Source organism: Notolabrus celidotus, chromosome 7 (genome assembly GCF_009762535.1).
Source record: "Notolabrus celidotus isolate fNotCel1 chromosome 7, fNotCel1.pri, whole genome shotgun sequence".
NCBI lineage: Eukaryota > Metazoa > Chordata > Actinopteri > Labriformes > Labridae > Notolabrus > Notolabrus celidotus.
Genome location: NC_048278.1, coordinates 7357918 through 7379031, shown reverse-complemented (window position 1 = coordinate 7379031; position 21114 = coordinate 7357918). Strand labels below are relative to the sequence as shown.

The window sequence follows — 21114 nt, the reverse complement described above, 5'->3', positions numbered from 1 at the left end:
GTGACATCAGTTCAGACAATTCAGCACCTCTGGCTGTTGTTCTGAAGTGCTACTGCTTGTTAGTGCAACAGGAAATCATCACTGCAGCTTTGGCCTCAGATAATGTTCTCGCTCTCCACTGTCACTGAGAGAGCCAAGCTATCTCACTTTCTTTTGCTCTTCTCTCCGTCTTCTCCCTCTCCTTCCATCCTAATTGGCCGTCAGAGTGAACAGCCAGCTGTCGGACAGAGAGTAAACTCTGATTATAGAGCCCTCTTTCCGGAGGAGGATGTACAGTTTGCCAGGCTGAGCCGAGGATCGAGGGGTTGAGGAAGTGTTTGAGTGGATTACTTACTGGCTGTTTTCTTTCCCTCATCTCTTTCTTCCTCTGTGTAACACATCTCTTCCTCTGACTCCACTCTACGGTCTTGGTCTTCACACATTTGCCAAGTCCATGGACGGGGAGCGTCCCCTTGACAAACTGTGAAGTCGCAGCCTAAGCAGCCTGAATAAATTCAAGTGTTTGTCACAATTGCTCTGCGTGAAAGGATTTTGGGGAGCATTAGGCTGCTCTAACTCCAATGGATTAGTAGTATTATTCACAGTTAGCCTCATGAACTGTGAGCATCCCAGCTTTCGCTATCACTTCATGTTCAAATGCTATAACGGCATTATGAAGATCATTTTTTTCTGACTCATGATTCTATATTTCAGTCACAGAAGATGAACATTACAAAACTAGATGCCAAAATGGCATCTGGAAAAAAGGAGTAGGTTAACTTAAAGCAGAAGAGAAGTGAGAACAGGTGAAAACTCTATAAAGAGTCAGATATATAATCAACGTTGAATTGAAACCCAATCCTCTTGTTGCTGTGTTTGGGGTCACTGGAGGAGTGGTACAGTTATCGGCGCAAAAACAGCGGACTCTGGCCTTTGTTTCCCTCCTGGCCAGGCGTGCCGTGCTGCTCAGATGGAGAGATGCTACCCCGCCCACGCATGCACAATGGTTAGCAGATATCATGGCTTGCTTAAAGCTTGAGAAAATAAGATTCTCACTCCAACATTCAAATGCACAGTTTATTGAAATTTGGGGACCCTTTCTGGACTCTGTATACAAACCTTTAAAACCATGATTCAGATGCAGCTTCATCATCTCTCTCTTTCTGAGGTAGAATTAGGTCTTTAATGGGACTGGGAAAGGTATTTCAAGATACCACTGGCAGTGACAGGGTAGGGATTGTTTTATAATGGTTGTTGTTGTTGTTTCTGTTTGTTTATTGTTTTGTTTTGTTTTTTGTTTACCTTTGTATTTTCTCTAACCTAAAAAGCAAAACAGTAACACAAGCTGTTGTTGTCCATGCCTCATTTACTTACCATGTGCAGTTACTGGTTCGTTCCCTTTGCATATGTCTCTCACTTTTCCCATGTAGACGTTACTGCTAACTGCATTTGGTGTTTATTTATAACATCCTCTGATATCATTGGCTGATCAACACTGCACTTAATGTACACCCTGTTTGTGTCTCAATAAAAAGATTTTGATGAAAAAAAGAGTCAGATATGAGGCCATCAGAGACGTGTTATCCTCAAGGTGGATGTCTTTATCCCAATCCTGCGAAAGGGGAAACGTTGCTTTGAAATGCTATCATGGCATTTGAATTTGTAATTACACCTGAGACCAATTATCCCAAACACCCTCGCCTTCAGGCCATCAGAGCAGCCATTAACCAAGGAGTGCATGATTAGGCATTTTGTTTATCTGCCTCTGGTGCATATCATTGTCATTTTTAATCAAGCTGCCGTCAGCTTCGGCTCTTTAAAGCTTCCGTTGGATCGACCAAACAGCCATATGTCACCTTTTGTCGTGTCAGACCGAAAGAATGTCCAATATTCTTTTGGTCCAATACTCATATTTCCTGCTAAAAACTCGTGACAGTGGTAATGTCATCGGGAAATGAAGTGTGAAATGTCTCTGAGAAGAGAACAAAATTATTTTCAGCAAGCTAAATTATAAATTAGGGAGAGGCAAGGAGAATGAAAATGTATGACGGATATAGCCTAGATTAATATTAACACTGCTGTGTGCATTGTGCTCCATTTTGGCACTCAAATGTGCATAAATATCAGGATTTCTCAGTATTTTGGAACATTTTGTGCAGTTTGGATACACACAAATTTCCCCCAACACTAGCTCCCTAGGAGCCATGTCAGCCACAGTGGAGGCTCCCCATGATCCACCAGCGCCGGTCCATCCCAAACACCAGAAGTATGCGACAAATGTTCATCAGTACACCCAGACATGCAAATCCAGTGGAATGGAGAAAAGTCTTTGTCCTCTTATGCGGTGCCAATGGGAAACGGCCCACTGAGCTGAGATGAAATTAGCTCTCTAGTCTAGTTAATTAACTGGAAGTTTAGTGGCTGCCATGTATGAGGGCAGTGCTGGGCCTGAGGGAACTTCTGTCAGTCCCAAAGTCACCAGCAGTAACCACATTTAGCTTTGTTACATGGACATGTACTTTGTTGGGCTGTAGCTGTGTGTCAAGCTGGGAGCTGGCAGTATAAAGGGCATCGGGTGACGGGGTGGTGGAGACGGAGGTGGGTCAAGCTGGACAGGTGGAAGGGAGTTTGCCATCTACAGAGGGAACCATACTCGGCCCCTCTCAGGGTCTTACTTTGTAACAAGGAAGAATGACGTCAGAGGACTTCACTGATTGAAATAAAGGTCAGATTGTATTAGAAAAAATCAGGAAAATTAGCCCATTTATAAACTGATTTAAGAGATAATGGAGTAGGGTGTACTCCAGGGCATAGCTACCTGTGATTGACAGGTAACTACCACTGGTCTGTCAGAGAGTAGTCCCTATCCTCTCCTCCACATATGGCAGCAGTAGATTGCCAAACTTTGGGCTTCAAAAGGGAGTCTCAAAAACCAATTTGCGTTGAATTGACTCACCACTTGTCTTTTACACTCTGAACAAAGCCATAAAAAAATGTATGTAATGTATTTTGGTGACAAACATCTCTGGCCCCTCTATTTGCTCTTGCAGTTTTATATCAAATGAATACTTCCTATGATAAAAGGTGAAGCCAATGTGTAAACTGCAGTGCTAAAACTGCAGTTTCTCAAGTGTCTACCTGAGGCTGGCTCCAAAAGCTAAGAAGACGCCATTAATACCTCTGTTAAAATGCACATCATTACAGCAGAAATAAACATGTTTGCTGCCTGGTAGACAAAAAGGGTTTTAGTCTGAATACTTCTTTTCTCTTAACTCATTCAATTCAAAGATATTAAGGTTGCAAGTTTTGCAAAATAAGAGGCGTGGCTGACTGGACGTACAGGCGAACACATTGTAGCTGAGCCTGCCTAATCTACCCTGATTGCCTCTTGCTAGCTCAACCAAAAGTAAAAGTTAGGTTGAGTCAGCTTTTCCAATAAGGCTACAGCCTGTGACAATTTAGGACAGAACTGGGACTCAGGTGCAGAGAATAGTCCAGCAGCCTGTTGCACCAGCAGTCCGCAAGTTGTGTCCTAAGTTAGAGTGTACAGTAATCACTAAACCATACGTTGAAACTAGTTAGTTTGTAACTTAAGTTGTGTCATTGTTTGGTTTCACCACAGAGACGTAAGGTTCATCTTAACTAGTAGGCCGTAACGTCCAAACTAACCAAAACATTGTTGCAGATATGACATTGACACTTCCAGCAGCCAATCAGAGGAAAGCACCAATTTTGATGCAGGGATATATATATATATATATATATATATATATATATATATATATATATATATATATATATATATATATATATATGTGTGTGTGTGTGTGTGTGTGTGTGTGTGTTATTTTTCGTGCCTAATCTTCTCGGAGCTGACCGACAGCTGAATCAAACTAAAGTAAAGTGATAACTATAGCCTAAATCTTAAATCTGCAGTGTCTATAATAACAGTGACTTTGAGTGGTAAAATTGTCAACTACAACATATGTTAATACTCAGGAGTGCAAATCTTGGTCATCATATTTTTCCAAAGGATGTACTCTCTCTCTTGGATATCACGTTGCAGACATAATCTAGCTGGGAGAACCATCTGTATCTCCTCATCCTCCAAATCATCCCACCTTTCCAAACGACGCGCCATGGCAGTTGATATACTCTACGTAGGACTTTACACCTTCTAGGAGCCAAGTGTTAGAATTACGTTGGAACTTAGGCTTACGTTGGAACTATCTAAGCTGGTGCAACACCCAAAATGTTAGTAAAGTGTAAACTTCATCCTAAATGAGAAATTACGTTCAAACTAGGCTACGTTTGAGTTTACACACAGCTGGTGCAACAGGCTGCTGGACACCAAATGCAGTTCAGAAGGCAGGTTTCTTTAATTAACAGTCCAGGGGTCATACACAACAAGTCTGTCAGCGAAGGCAAACAAATCCAGCAAGGGCAAATCCACAAAATCAAAAACAAAGATAACAAACAAAGGTCAGAAAACAGGCAAGCAAACACAAGGAACACAAGGCTTGAGTGCATGAAACCACTAAGGTGACAATGACAACCTGACAGGGGGTGGATCGAAACACAGGGGTATAGATACAGGCCAGGTTAATCGCATAAGAGGCACAGGTGTGCATGGAAAAAGGCGGGAAACCAAAACAATGGAAGGAAGTGACACTTGACATAACACCAGAACATCAGGGTTCCAAAAATAAAACAGGAAGTGACCTCAACACATTAAAACAAACTCAGAATCATATTATGCAGCCATCCTGGACCTAAGAAACCAATAGGAGATATTGCTAAGACTACATGCGTGTGCGTGTGTGTAGACCACACCCAGCAATATGACACAGTTGTTTTGTTCAGTACAGAGTTATGTTGGAGCTCAGTTTTGGCACTGTTGTGGATTCTTTGTGTAAAAAGGGCTGAAGTCGAATGATAAGAAGCTGTTACTGTTAAAGACTGATGAAGAGGAAATGTTCTTCATCCTGGGTCTGAAAGAGGTTCAATTTAGAGCAACGAGAGACGGGTGGTCATACCAAACCAGGGAAATGCTACAAATACAGCCCCTGATCACTACATGGAAACTGATGCATGGATTCAAAAGGATAAACGTCTTTATTAAAATTCCTTTTCATGCTTTAATGCTTGGTCTGTGCTAACTGCCTGTCGTGTTTGGCAGCAGTAAGGAGTTTCGTTGCTGCTGTCATCACTGTGAAGGCTTAACAGCCTACCATCTGTTAAAACAGGGATGGAAAGTGAGCAAACTTATCAGAAACATAACATATCAGAACTGCTGGAGCTGACAGCATTATTATTCCTGCCTTACACGCCACCTAGGATACAGTATCCACTTCCTGCAGCAGAGATTCATACACTGCCATATTGTGAATTAGTTGCTTTTAAATTAATCTTATTCCTGATGAGCGTGACAACAACACAGATCCTGAATCTCTCGCTCTATCACTAGTTCTCTTTCAAAGATGTCTTTTGGTCTGTGAGATTTCCTCTCTGAGATATTAAAATCAATGTCATCCCTCCCGCTGCTTCAGACTGAAAGGCTCATCCTCTAACTCTTACAGTAAAAACTACATTTAATGACCTCTTTCATCTGGCTTTGTGAGAGAATTAGCTGCGAGTTAAATGTGTGAAAAAAATGGCTTTTGCTCCTGGAAATGATCATTTTCTGTTGCTTTCATAATTATTTCTTGAAATGTGGGTTGTTAAATGTGTGGGTTCTTCTAGCATAATTCATAAGTACAACTATTTATTGATGTGTCTTTAAAGGTTCTAATAATAAGCCTGTGACATAGTCTGTGTTCTCTAACAGAGCTCTAAAAAACAGACTTTCACATCCTAATTAAGGAAGAACTGTGTGAAATCTTCAGTATGTCAAGAGCAGAGAAATGTACATTTTTGCTCACACTTCTATATAACCCTGCAGGCGCCTCACATCGCTGTTGATAACAACTCCTTCCTCAGAATGTAGGTGATAAAATGGGACATAAATTCCATACTTTCACCCATTGCATTGTATTTCTCTTAAAGGTTACATATCACGCTTTTTTCATCAATATATATTGGTCTAAGAGGTCCCCAAAACATGTCTTTAAAGTTTATGCTCAAAAAAACACTTTGAAATCAGATTTTGGCATGCCTGAAAAGCCCTCTTCTTCAGTCCTCCTCAGAACACCACGCCCCCTCAGGAAGTGGATGTGGTCTCCGCTCTCCAGCACGTTGATCTAATGTTTACATGTTGGCTGAATATACACCGCTGCTCAGAGATCACGTTACTTCAACCCTCTGAATCTGATCCAGAATCTGATCCTGACAGAGAGGCGCCTGTAGCAGAACCTTCTGAAGGATTGGTCACAGATTTAGTGTTTCTTGTTGTTTTATTTATCAGTATGTTGACGTGTGTCTTGGTACACAGCTACGAACATGTAGCTATGTGGCTATGCTAACTAGCGCTAGCACGTATCCATGATAAATAAAAATCATCCACTAGATCTTCAAATCTGCAGACGTGGGGAGTAAAACCGATCTCTGCCAGAAAGGCAGCAGGACCTTTTTCTGAAGGATTGGTCACAGATTCTGTGTTTCTTGTTGTTTTATTTGACAGTATGTCGACGTGTGTCTTGGTACATAGCTACAGCTACAGCTACAGCTATGAACATGTAGCTATGTGGCTATGCTAATTAGCTCTAGCACTTATCCATGACAAATAAAAATCATCCACTAGATCTTCAAATCTGCAGACGTGGGGAGTAAAACCGACCTCTGCCAGAAAGGCAGCGGGACCTTTTATGAAGGATTGGTCACAGATTCTGTGTTTCTTGTTGTTTTATTTGTCAGTATGTCGACGTGTGTCTTGGTACACAGCTACAGCTATGAACATGTAGCTATGTAGCTATGCTAACTAGCGCTAGCACTTATCCATGACAAATAAAAATCATCCACTAGATCTTCAAATCTGCAGACGTGGGGAGTAAAACCGACCTTTGTGTTTATTAAGACAGCCTACAACTAGAATGCCTCCCTCCAAAGCTCCTTGTTAGCACACATTTGTGCAGGTAATGAAAAATGGAGGGGGGATTCAGTATTATTTTATACAGTCTATGGGCTGAACAAGCTCCAAGCTCTGACTCCGTGACAGACCGGATATTGTTGTTACGTAACAAAAACACGGAAGTCTGAAACGGCTCGTTTTAGACACATTTACAGAAAGGTGGAGAAATCAAAACAGGGGCAGAATGGATTTTTTTCATTCTCGGGGGGTTTGTAGACATGCCAGGGACACATATTTCAGGTAGAGAACCATTAAAAAGTCAATTTTGCATGATATGTCACCTTTAATATCTGTTGTTGCAGTATTTCTAAATCATTTTCTCTAAAGAAGAAAGGGCTCTCTAGCATGACATGCTACAGAAGAGTTGTTGTTTTCATTAGTTAAGACAAAGCTGGATGCATAAATAAGGCTCAGCCTGAGGACATGGGTCATCAAGGTCTGAAGTCTTGTGGGAGGAGAGGAGGCAGAAGTCATTAAAAGTAGGTCATTGGCTCTAAGCACAGAATGATATGTTGTTAAAGATCGGATGACGTTCGACTTTTTTACAACTTAAATAACCAATATTCAGCTCGTCCTATGAGGGCCTACACACAAAAAGAAAACTCCACAATCTTCTACAAACAGTATTCCTGCCCTGTTATATTATTAAACAGCATAGAGGATTGATGAGCCATAGCATGTTAAAATAGGACAACAACTGTTTTTCTTGCAAATGTCTTTCTAAATATTTAATTATCCTTTGAGAGTCACCAAAGGATGCATGCCACAACAACATGGACCCTCGAAGGAAGTGGAGGGATGATGTGGGGGCTCGAACACGCTGGGCAAAAGCAGCAAAGATGACTTGTGTTCTCTTTTGTTCAACAATGAATCTTACAGAAAAGCTTAATTTCACAAGGGGGACTATAAAGAGAAGGACCAGACCTTAACCACACCTCTTCTGGCACTCTTATAAATTCAAACCTATCCCTCTCCTCCCCTTTTGTTCTCGGTTATCGCACCCCGACCTCCCAACCCTCTTCTTTCTGTTTCCCTATACGTCATGCCTGGGAGCTACAGCAGATCCCCTAATAAGCTTCCCCAAACCAGCAACAGCTAGAACTTCAACCTCAAATTTAGAACCCCTATTCAAATTGAATCAGTAAATCATAACCTCCAGACTGGACTACTGAAACTGCATCCTTTACGACCTTCCCTCCACTGACCTCCAAAAACTCCTATATGTCCAGAACTCGGCTGCCTGGTTACTCCCCTACTCCCACTCCAGAGCTCACATCACACCCATCCTTCAGAACCTCAACTGGTGGCTCCCCATACAGCCCCGAATCAACTTCAAGATCCTCCTCATCACCTACAAAGCCCTCAATAACCTCGCCCCCTCATACCTGACCGACCTCCTCAAACGTCACTCCCCATCTTGCTGCCTCAGATCATGAGATGCCAATCTCCTGTCCCCTATCACCAAGTCTAAGCATCACACTTTAGGGGACAGAGCCTTTGCCATCGCTGCCCCAACTCTCTGGAACTCTCTCCCTCCACACATCCTCAACTCTGACTCACTTCAGTCATTTAAAAAACACCCCAAGACCACAACCTCTACTACCGTCCCACCTCTGTCTTTGTTCTGTTCTGTTTTATTATGCTTTATTTTTATTTTTAATTTAAATTTTCTGTGAAGAGACTTTGAGTATTATGATAAGCACTATACAAATCCGATCAATTATTATTATGATCATTGTCAAATTCCATCCTGTTGATGCTGTGGTCCTTGCTAGTGAATCAGGATTCCAAATTTGAACCCCATCCCATCATGCTCTCTGAATTATTAGCAAAACTACATCTCTGGTAACATTGCAAATGTCTAAACTTCATGCATTGTTTTGCACTCGGTTGCATCCTCTCCATTTTGATATATTTGTGTCTGGCTGTGTCCCCGAGAAAACCAAGGCAGAGCAACTGCACACAGACACACTCACACCCAAACATACAAAACCGCACACACTGTGCTCGTAGGTCTGATCAGCCTACAGGGCACCAATTATCCAGCTCTACTTCACTGAATTTCATGCTCTCATCTCTCCACAGTCTTTCTCAGCCTCACCGCAGAAACCACAACTTCAAGTTATTTGCTGTTCCTTCCTGCTGCCATCACTCACTTCATTACAGTTCTTACTCAGCAGTCAGGAGACACTTAGTAGACATTAATTAAAGCACTTTATATGACAACTTTTGTTCATTCTGTCATGTATTTTATATACCATGCATAATCTAATGTGACATCAAATGCAAGCTTGGGTGATAAAACTGTAGTTACAGCAACTTTAAGTTGAATTTCAGAGAAGATAGACACATTTGATTAACATAAAATATAAATAAAAACATTATAAAGGCATTGAAGTGAAAGTTAAGTCTAAAACTAACAAGATTTCTAGTATAAAAGTCGCAATAGGGGAAATGAGATCATCAACAAGGCAGGATGGCCATCTACCTGCACTGTTATGTAAATGAGTCAACCTGCTTCTTAAGAGGAATCGTTACACATTTTGGGAAAGGTGTTTCCTTCCTCTCTCTTCGAGGGTTTGATTGATAAGACTCATATGTCTTTGGCACACGATTTGGAAGGCACTTTGCTAGCGTAAATCGAAGACTTCTTGGGACAAACAAATAAGGGTGTGATGATAGGTGAGATCAAGCAAAGCTTTCTGTTTTCCTCTGTGTCCAAGCCTCATGCTATGTGAGGCTGATTGTCTCCCTGATGCAGGCAAGAACAGCCCTTTTAACACTGAGACTCAGTAACACATTACAAATATTGCCATTAAAAAGTTAAGCTTTTAGCTTTCATATTGCCAGTATAGGATTTTACTCAATTTTACACAATTGCAAGAGCAAGAAGGCACAAGCCTAACACACAAACTGTGTTGGCTATGCTATTTTCAAAGACACTAGTTCTGATTCTGTAACTTTCTCCACTGCTGGCTCTGCCCAGAAAGCCTTCACTCCACTATTATGTCTACACATCTTTTACACTTACGTCAAGGTGGAACAGAGATGTGACATTACCATGAAATGGGCAGTGTATAAAGTGCTTAGGGCCTTTGTCTCTGTCATGTAATTCTCAGAAAATATAGACCTGGGAATTTCCAGGAGGTAGAACCCTCCCCTATGTAAAGCATCTTTTCAGCTATGTAAGCCTGGCTTATACTTAGGATCGGTGCTGCAACCTACCCTAGGTCCCCATAGCTCCCTTACCTACGCAGAGGCCTACGCACATAGCCGATGGGCACTTCTTTCGAAATGTAACTGCTCATCGAATCAACGTGGTCCGCTAGCCCTGTGATTGGTCCGCTCAACGGTATTGTATTTCCTGCATATACAGCATTTCTGGAATTGCCCCATATTTCATCTCCTCTGACGTCTCCTCTCACTGCTGTATGATAAACAGTAACATCTATCAGCTCTAAATTAACAAAATACGTTTGGAATCGCTGTGAAAAAGCAGGCAGAAAATATAGCGGAAACAGGAAACAGGCGGTCGATCATCATAGGGACCACACTGCCCTCAAGCGGCTGTGGAACAGTGAGTAGAGTCAGTCGTCTCTCAATCAGGAGGTTGGCGGTTCGATCACAGCTCCAGCAGTCACATGCCGAAGTGTCCTTGTGCAAGACACTGAACCCCAAATTGCTCCCTCTGTTGTTCAGCAGTGTGTGAAAGTGTACTGAATGAGATTAGCTAATACTGATGGTCCCTTACATTAGCAGCCTCTACCATCAATGAGTGAATGGGTATGAATGGGTATGAATGGGTGAATGTGACTAGTAGTGTGTAAAAGCGCTTTGAGTGGTCAGACAGACTAGAAAAGTACAAATCCATTTACCCATTTACCAAGCGTTTTAGCAGAGTATTGAAGTGCGACACGGACATATCAACGCACAAGTATGTGGCGCTCATGTCTGCGTCTCCCACTGCTGCATAGGGTCAACGCAGAAGTATAAACCAGGCTTTAGTGTCGTTTTGTGATGGTATTGAAAGTCAAACTAACATTTTCACTATCATTTAAAGCCTCTTACATTTCCCAGTCATTTACCCTCTGTTAAACGCTCTGTCCTTCTATTAAAATAATGATAGATTCAAATTGCACCAGTCAGGCCTCAAAGGTGTCTCTAACACTGACTGACAGTTAATGCATCCATTACTGACTTCCTGTGTAGTCACTCAGCATGTCGGTGCTCCAGTCAATGACCACAGAGATGAAATTCCTCCGACTTGAAGTGGTATCGACTTGAAGTTTTGCCTCTCATGTCTTAGCTCTTTCTGCGAGACTCTGTTAGCTACAGACCAAACACTGACTTGACTCCGTAAATATCCTGCATTGTGTTTCCTCTTTCTGTTTGTGCTGTGGGCACTCATAATCTCTGCATTATGCATTCAGAACTTGCCCTCACGCTCCAGAGTTGCACATAACAGCACTGCAGCTGCCCAAGGGACATCAAGACAAGTAGCTCTCCTGCCAGGCAGCCTCACTGGCTGACTGACTGGCTGTCTCTCTGATTGTCTGACTGACTGCTAGCTAAACGGAAGGTCACTGATCTACCATGCATCTCCACAGGCTTTCCTGCCCAGCCAGCCTGAATAATTTATGTGGCAGATTTTTAGGAGATCTGAGGGAACGGCCATGTGAAATTACCTTGCATTGATCCTGTAAGTTGAGAGAAGACGGGGAGAGAGGCGGGGGTGACAGATCAAAGAAGATTGAGAGATCAGGAGCACTGAAGAGAGCCGCTTCTTGTGTATACTGGCTTGATTCAGAAATCAATAAGAACTTGATTACTTGTATAAGTCATATGAAGTTGCCACATATTTGTTTTTCAGAGCTTCTCTTTTCTTATTTCTCGGATTCTGGCTGCCTTAGCTAATATTTTGCAACTTTTGTGACCTAATTTTTGTAAAAAGGCGTTCTGATTTTGCCCAAAGCACCTTTAAACAGCTCTACCCTTATATGAACTGTAAGGTTATGAGTATATATCAAGTTAATAATTGGTGTCTGGCGAGGGAGGAGAGTCCCTCATCCAGAACAGTGATTTATTCAGTGTGGGAGCAGTGTCTCCCAGGCCAATCTAACAGATCTCTTTGTGGAGAAATTTAGAGCTTTCCACTGGAGCCTTGGTATACTGTGGTGGAATTTAAGGGAGCTTAGGCCCCACATTATTCTGGAGTAATCACATTATCTGTATACTCGTGCTCTGACCCTCATACAGCTCCCTTCCCTCCACACATCACTCACATCCTGCTAAATCCAATTTTGGTCTTAACTCCCTGCCCTAACTAAATCAACAAACACCGTTAAAGTGAGCTGTATGTTTTCACGCTCTGTTACTCTCCTTCAAGAGTTCACCGATGCTGGGGAGCATTTGGAAAGAGCAAGACACATATGACATTATGAAGTTCACTTAAAAATGATTCATTTGCTTTTGGAACTCGTTTGCTGTTTGTTAACTGGAAGCTCATCACATGATGCTAATCTGTAGACTTGTGGACTTGTGACTCGTGTGTGCTGGAGCGTCAGTGTGTGTTAGCTGACCTTGAGACAGCATATCTTTTTGGAGAGCTTATTGTTCTCGTGCTGGAGGAGCTGATTCCTTAGGCCAGTATGGAGAATCTATATGGTTTCCATCATCTTTCAAGTTATCTTTTCTTTACGGAAATATTTTTAAACCACTCATTCCTTGTGTGCTCTGACGCCTTCCTGTACCGTTGTGAGATATAATGCAATGAGACGACAATATGAAGAATGTATCCGATCCACACATCCCAGTCAGAGTAATGAGCAATAATGAGCATCAACCGTCATACAGCACGATGCTGACAAGACCTTGCAGACATGTTTATTATGAAAAATGAATCTAGATCTGGAACTAATCACACTGTACAGTGAGCCTTGTATTCATTTTAAACTCATTTATTAACAAAAATGTAAGTTTTAAACTCCACAATGTTAACACATTCCAAAACTGTGTGGATGACATGGCTGAACTACTCTTGTGTTTACTTTAATCCATCAGAGTATGTTCAGAAAAAGTTCTGCTGTCACATCTACCATGAAAATTGCTTCAGACTTTTTTGTGTCGTTTCTGTTGGGAGGTTTTTGACGGACCACCGACACCTGCAAGAGGACAATCAATCCACATACAGTCTGAGACAGGCAACAGCTTCAGCTGGCAATTAGGAGCCATTGTTTAGAACAGGTGCACAGGACATCTAAATTATAAGATGTGTCATTTCTGAAAGTAAATATCTAAAATTGTATTTTGCTCTGCCAAGGAAACATGCTAGCAGATTAGCTGAGTAGCAGTTCAGCAAGTTAAGCTACCCATAGGCGATAAAAAACATAGACGTAGTCTCTGGTCACCCATTGGTTTGCTGAGAGATGTGTTAAAGTCAAACAATGGTGGTCACCATATAGGAAATGCTAACACAACCTAACTTGTGAGGCACATTCACAGAGGTGGAGATGAGGAGGGCTTTAGCTTCGTGACAAATGAGGAATGATGTCTTAAAGGATGCGTTATAAACAAATGAACCCCCTGAATGACATATATACAAATGAGCTCTACCCAGACTGTTATTTGAACCAAGCTATACACATGTTTAACCTCAGCAGAAAAATAAGAATTTAAACACTTGGCTTTATGGTAATTCCTTGGCTTTTGCAGCCAGTGGACACTGGAGGAACTGCATTTCTTTTTACACTTCAGAACTGGCTTCATTATTCTGCAATGTACGGGACTGTTTGAGCTACCTGGCTGTTCACATGACACTCATCTTGCATATTGTAGTGGTCCGTCCAGAGCAAGCATGCCGGACACAGCCCTGGTGGTAGGTCAAAAAATCCGTCTCCCCCATTCAAATGAATGGGGGAGACGGATTTTTTGACCTACCACCAGGGCTGTGTCAAACTTTAAAAAATAAATACACGCCGTTCGAATGTTTCTCACATCCGTATGCTGTGGTGATATGTAGTTAGTATTTGACTGTTTTGTGTTCAAGGCCTCTTTTTTTTTTAAGTTTCTTTTTCGTTAGTTATTAGAGGTTGAAAAATGGGGTTTTACTTCCGGGTTTCCTTTGATTCACAGCCGCCGTAAAGGGAAACTTCAAAGGGCACACAGCGTCTTGTGACGCTATGCTGTAGGGCGGAGCTTATTACAAAGGCTTCACAGGCTCTGGCTGCACAATGGCGGCACCCAGGATCTGGATTTTTTGGCTTCAGAACCGTACAACGGGAAGAAGCGGAGCAACGCTGTCCATTTTTATTTACAGTCTATGGTCCAGAGCATCCGCTTGAGGCTGGTTGCAGAAACACCGGAAACCACATGCACAACAATTCAAAAAAGAAGATCTTTGCAGCAGAAATAAACATGTTTACAGCCTGGTTCAAAAAAACGGCTTGGGTCTAAGTAGCTAATTTCTCTATAGGCAAACACTGTATGGGGGGTGAATTTTTTTCTAACAACGGTTCAGAAGATATTATGATTACAAGTTTTTGCCCAAATAGGGACATGACTGACTTGATTGACAGGTGGGAACACATAGCTGTTGGCTAGGAGGCTCAAACCCCACCTCTTTACCTCACACTCTTTTGGATGCATTCAGCATTTTCAATATGGCTGCCACTGACAATTGGCTTCAAAACAACGCACAAGAACAGATGAGTGGATATTACGTCCATTATTTATACAGTCTATGGTCCAGAGTGGAGGCTGGCTAATGTTGCGTGGCAAGATTTTTATTAAAGCAGTGCGCTAGCTTTGGAGGTTATACTTGAAAGACACTTTGGCCATGCTGACATGAACCTCCTCAAAAATATAACTTGCCAGTGTCATATTTACCCCATGTAGAGTCCATAAAAACAGTTTTCTAAAGCCCTATGAAAATGTGGATAATAAAGACATCATTAACTAAGTTAAAGGAAGTCTTACTCTGCCTTAAAAAAGAGCAAGCAAAGCTGTTTCCACTGTATTCTTTCTGCTGACAAGCTTTGTATCACAGTCACTCAGAGTATTGAGTATATTAGTTTGGATATCTCAGGCAAGGTGCTCAGTGACCAGGGGGGTCAACAACCATGAGTTTGTTTTGAAATGTAATCTCGTCTAGAACTAATCACATTTTACAACAGGGAGGATGCTTGGCCAAATATTAATTTTCAGAACAGATTTTATTTCTAGGATCCAGTCAAAGCCGTAATCAGAAACTGCAGTGATGTCACTGATAGACCACTTTTATATCGATTGATCGGAACATGTTCAGACAAAGTCCTGCATTAAAATGCACCACTGAGGCAGCCAGCAGCTCCACTTCCTGTAGACTTTCGGAGTGTTTGTTTGCGTTCATGCGTTCCTGAGGATGTGAGATGTGATCATGTGTTTTCATCTCTCTAACCGCTCTATGAGCTTTGCGTTAGCCGTGAAATCAATTCAGTTCCACACACCCTGACCTCCAAATGAAAATAACCTCCAGCCCACTGCTGCATCCCCGGACTCTTTCAAGAGGTTTTATTTCTGTGCCCTCTTGCCACACACCCCTCCCCACATGAAGATAAACAGAGTGAAGGAAGGGGCGGGGACCTTAGTAGAGGTGGCTTCTGGAATCTTTAACAGAACTCGGCGGTCACAAGAGCGTTATGAATCTTTAATGAGAGATGTTAGCGCCAAGGAGAGGAAATGTGCTGAAAACATGATTATGGGCTCATGGGGAGGGAACCATTAGTGAGGAGAGAAAGAGCAAGAGAGATATCAAGGAGCGAGAGGATAAAAGATTTTTTTCAAAGGGGAAAGGAGGTAAAGAAGGATATTTTTTTTTTTTAAGCTTGGAGCGCTTAAGGCAAAGATAGTTTTTCAATTCTACAATGAACCAAGTTTTGAGTAGATGTATTTACACAGACAGAGAGAGTGAGGGCAAATATTGTGTGTTGACTCTAAAACTGCTTTAAACTAACTCTGTTTGAGCTGAATATTAAAAATATTAAAGAAGCACAGGAGTCTGAGGTCAAGGTTGTCATGACGGAGAAAAGAAGCCTTGGAGTAAAAAGAAAGTAACTTTGAGTGTGAAAACTACTAAGCGAATACTTGTGAACTTCTGTGGGCAGCGGGTCTCCAAAAAGCCTTCATTAATGAATACAAAAGTTTATTTTCAATGCCTTCCTCTTCATTTGTTGTCCCGCTGACAACTTGGTGCATGTGAACATAGTTTGAGTAAAGAGATGATTCTACAACAAGGTTTTTAACTGCATTTATTACATTGTCCTGCAGTTATTAATTATTCGCTGTGTATGATTGACTATTTGCCTTTTCACGGACAGCACATATATTGAAGTCAACTATTTGGGTTGTATTTCAGGAGGCTGCTTGTAGCTTCTTTGCATTTCAGTGTGGATCATTTTCTGTTCTTTAAAAAGTGACTTTGGACAAACATCTTTTAAGAGTCCTCCCTGAACGTTCAGCAGATTCAAATGTTGCCACTGTTATATTAACTTTCAAAGTTAAAAATGTAAAACAACTTTGTAATATTTCTTATGGAGTCTTTTATACTAGACGTTGCAAAAGATGTGATTATTGGAGATAACCAAGCGGCAATCTCCGGTTTCAAAATATGAAGCCCATGCAGAAGTGTTATAAACTGCAATTCATCGAGTATACACTTGAGGCTGGCTGCAGAAACACCAGAAACCACATACACACCCATTCAAAGAAGACCATCTTTGCAGCATTAATAAACATGTTTACAGCCTGGTTAAAAAAATGGCTTGGGTCTATGTAGATAATTTTTCGATCGGCACACACTGTACGGGGGGTGAATTTTTTTCTAACGCTGCAATTTCCAAGATATTGAGATTATGAGTCTTCCAATGAGAGGCACAGCTGACTTGATTGACAGGTTGGTACACTGTAGATGTTGGCTAGGAGGCTCAAACCCCGCCTCTTTACCTCATACTAAGTTTGGTTGAGTTCAGCATTACCAATATGTCTCCCGCCGACAATTCGCTTCAAAACAGCGCTCAAGAACAGATGGGTGAAGTCACCGATACTACGTCCATTATTTATACAGTCTATGGAGATAACCCTCCTGGGTTTGATGAAAGCCTCTAATGTTTACCCCACTTAGCCACCCCTAAAAAGTCAGTACCCAAGTTTTGCCACGTCAGTCAAAAAAGCCTGACTCCGCCCCTGTAAACAAAAAGCTAAATATTAGTCAGTCATTATCTAAGTGGTCTGAGAGTTCTGTCTTCTTAGCTCCTCACAACTACTCATACAAAAAAATGTGTTCATTACCTTCAAATTGGTATTCATCTGAACAGAATCATCTAGAGAAATCAAGTTAAGCCAGTCTGCCTTTAGGTGTGTGTACAGTTTCACATTCAGCCACACTAAGTGTCACTTGCATCACTGCAGCAAAAAAATGAGACGAGAGGAGAATGTGGAAAAGTTTTAAATGCTGCTCTGTATGATAGAAGAGGAAGATGATGATGTACTCCTGAAGCTCCTTTTGACTGCTGATGTCTCAGCTAATACCTGACATTCAGTGTTGAGCAGGCTACTTGTAAAAGTATTCAGCTAAGCTATCAGTTACTCTGCATTAATTAGGCTTCGTTGCATTGAAGTTCACAATGCTTTAAAAGATAAAGGAGCCTAGTATGGTTCAGAAAAGTAAAATACAGTAAAAAATAGCATGAGCAGAACAAATTCTGTTCACTTGTGTTCTTCCCAAGAGTACTGCTCTGATGTTGTATGAAGTTTGAGCCAGAAGGTGATCAGCTTAAATGGGCAAAAAGATACAAGCAAAGAACGGCCTGGATCAGTCCAAAATATTAAAACCTGCCAACTAGTATTTCTAAATTTTGCAAATCAACATGTTATAATTGTTTTTTTGTAATTCATTTTTGTGAAATGTCTAAACAAAAAAAATGTAGGAACTGTAAGTTTTCAAAAATCTGTCTGGGCTTACTGTAACCCCTTGTTTCCGGTATATTTGCTAAGCAATGCTAATCACCTCTTGGCTACAGTTCCATACTTTTTTACAAGAGTCATTTTTCTTTGTTTGACCACCTTAACACATTGACATTACTGCTAATCATTTAGTGTTCTCTACACATCAAAACAGCACATTTAAAGCCCAACTCTCCCTCTCTCTCTCTCTTCTTGTCACAGCTTTGATATCAGCCGGCTGCTGCACCAACAACTGTAGAAATGTCAAGCTATGGGACAGGTAAGAGCTCTTGTCTGCCGTGTTTCTTCTTCATACATCTCTTTTGTGTCAATTTGATATTTGACAAAGGAATAACAGCCCATGAAGGTCACTTTGTGCTCTTTACATGAGGGCCTGTAATCCTGTAATTAGCTCACATTATTCTGTTTCCTCATATACTGTGAAGCTGAGCCTGGACACATTTACATCCGACAGTTTGCTGTGAGAGTATTAATTCATAAAAGAATGACAACCAGAGATCTTTAAACCAAGACAATAACAAAATGATTGAACATTTTATTTTGCCTTCCTCCTCATCATTAGGGTGATGAGCACATTAACTCTGACCTATATTCTGTCATAATCCTCTACCAATGCAGGGTCGGTCCTTGAGTTGGTTCAGTGCACTGGCTCCAGATGAGTAATGTGTTTGCATGCATAGTCTGGCCAGGGTGTAATCACAATGGGTTTACAGTGGGACTACAGAGTTAGAGGTGACCCTATCGTGTCCCTGTGTGTCTCCCACGTCTTCAATCAGACCCAGCAGGGGGGCAAGATGGCTCTGTTAATATTTAATGACTGCGAGACAAGACATACCTGCCCCCAGAGAGCAGTCACGCCCCCTCTCTTGCCACTCCTGTCACACAAAAAAGAACATACTGCCTCGAATGATCATGACGATAATTCTCAAACCCTCACATGGTCATTCTCACATACATCCTGACCTAATCTAACTGTGGAGTCTCCCTACTTTACTTCATCATCTCTACTCCAAATGCCCCTCACTCAGCCCACTCTGCTCCACACATGCTGTAAATATCAATGACTTAGGTGATGCGAGGGGAAGAAGAAAGTGTACTTTATGTCAGTAGAAGATTTACTGGCATGCCACAAGTATATGCTAACAGTGCAGTCTGAAGTCAGGTCCCCTGGCTCTCTGCTGAGGCACAAACAGACGCAGGTGGGAACAAAAGGAGCTGTCACTGATAAGAAACACAAAAGACTGCAGTGAACATCTTTATCACTGAAACTGTCTCTTTCAATGACTCTATGTATCTTTGGATCTTTATGTCTATCTTGTCCGTCTGTCTATCCATCCATCAAGCCAGATATTTAACCATCTATTTATCTTTGTAGCTAGCTTTTTATCTAGCCACTATTCTATGCATCTATCAATCATCAGTTCATCTTACTTCTTTAATTTGCTGTGTAATTCTTTACAAAAGCTTACATGACTTGTGAGAAATAAATCTGAATGGCTGATTCGTTTGAACCAAAATCTATTTATTATTTCCTTTTAAGCGTGCGCCCCATATACAGAGGCTGTAGTCCTTATTGCAGTGGTTGCTTGTTCGATTCCCGGCCTGGACCCTTTTTCTGCATGTCTTCCCCACCTCTCTTCTCCCCACATTTTCTGTCTCTCTTCAGCTGTTCAGCTATCTAATGAAGGCAAAAATTCACAGAACTATAAGTTACACTAATAGTTTTTATAGTAACTTACATTAAAGCTAGGGTTGGTAGTCACGGAAAACTAGCATTCATTTGAATGTAGCATTTCCTCAGGACTCCGTCTAAATCTGACTACCAACCCCAGCTTAAAAGAAAATGCTAATGCAACTGTATCCAGAACTATGAGGATGACTGCCAGTTCACTTTCAGGCTCAGTTGCATTCGTCTCCAAGTCTTCTTTGTGCAGCTTGTGCGTCACTGTAATTATAAGACCCTTTTCTTTCCTTTTCTTTCTCTCTACAGCTTTGATGCCTCCTCTTGACCCCGACTTGAGCAGCTAATCTCCTCAACAAGAGGGGGGGTCGCAGTGGAACAGCCATGCTGTGTCTCTGGCCTTGAGCGTCACGAGGGTCCCTGGACTCTACCCTCCATGGCTCCAGATTGGTCCGTCGTCCGTGGATCATCTGTGGGTCCAAAGCCCTGAAACAGCCTGCCTCCATGTTTTCATTTCAACATATCGAGAGTTTGAGAGTACGGAGGGTGGGGGGTGAGCGTGGTATGCTTTAAGTAGGGTTGGTTAACTCCTGCAGACTGCTGCGGTCGGAAGGACCAGAGTGGATATCTCTTCCTGCCAAATATGACATGGCTACCTACCAGAGAGCAATCAGAGACAGGGAGGTACGCCGGGAGAGGAGGATGGGAGAGGACTGTGCAGTGTATATGCTGTAGCCCTCTGTTTACAAATGAAGACCGTCGGTGGAGAAGCACAGAAATTGAACTTTCTACACCCTGCTGTTCTAAACTTGTATCATTTCCTATCCTCTTCCTCTTTTCCATTCCTCTTTTTCCACTCTTCTCCTGCTCTCATCATCCAGAGATATCCATCATCAAGTGTGTAATGAGACTGCTGTAATCTAATGTTCTGTCTCTTAATCCCAAATCCAGTCGATCACATGATTGCTGTTGTCTTAAACCTTTTCAGCCATTTCAAGTGAACTAACAAAACAAAAATCCATATTTGTCAAATATGTTCTAGCAAAGTGAAAAAAAAACCTCTTCCTGTGTCTTAAACCGAGATGGTCGACATAACTAGCTGCTGACAGATGTTCTAGTTCTATAAGATGCAATGTTCAGGTGTAATTTCTCTGTTTTCTGATCTTCTTTGCTCCCTTAAAGCGCCTATACTGAAGCTGGGGATAAGACTATACGTTTCTCCATGTTCTTTTTTACAGTCCAAGTAAAAAAGTAGATTATTGGATTAGTTTTCTATATATCTCTATATATAAATATTATATGATTATTATTTTTGACTTACTGGTATTAGATCTATTATATGAAGATGCATATGATATATATATCAAATAATAAACAGACTTCTTTATGT

At 41.5% G+C, this 21114-nt stretch overlaps 1 protein-coding gene across 1 annotated transcript in view; it reads left to right on the top strand.

Annotated features, from left to right (window-relative positions):
* ccdc85al (coiled-coil domain containing 85A, like) overlaps nucleotides 1-21114 on the top strand; it is a 31047-nt gene extending 9933 nt beyond the window's left edge. The window contains exons 3-4 of the mRNA XM_034687841.1: nucleotides 18245-18302; nucleotides 20034-21114. Of these exons, the coding sequence (XP_034543732.1) occupies nucleotides 18245-18302; nucleotides 20034-20052 (77 nt within the window). The 3' untranslated portion in view covers nucleotides 20053-21114. The remainder of the gene's footprint in view (nucleotides 1-18244; nucleotides 18303-20033) is intronic.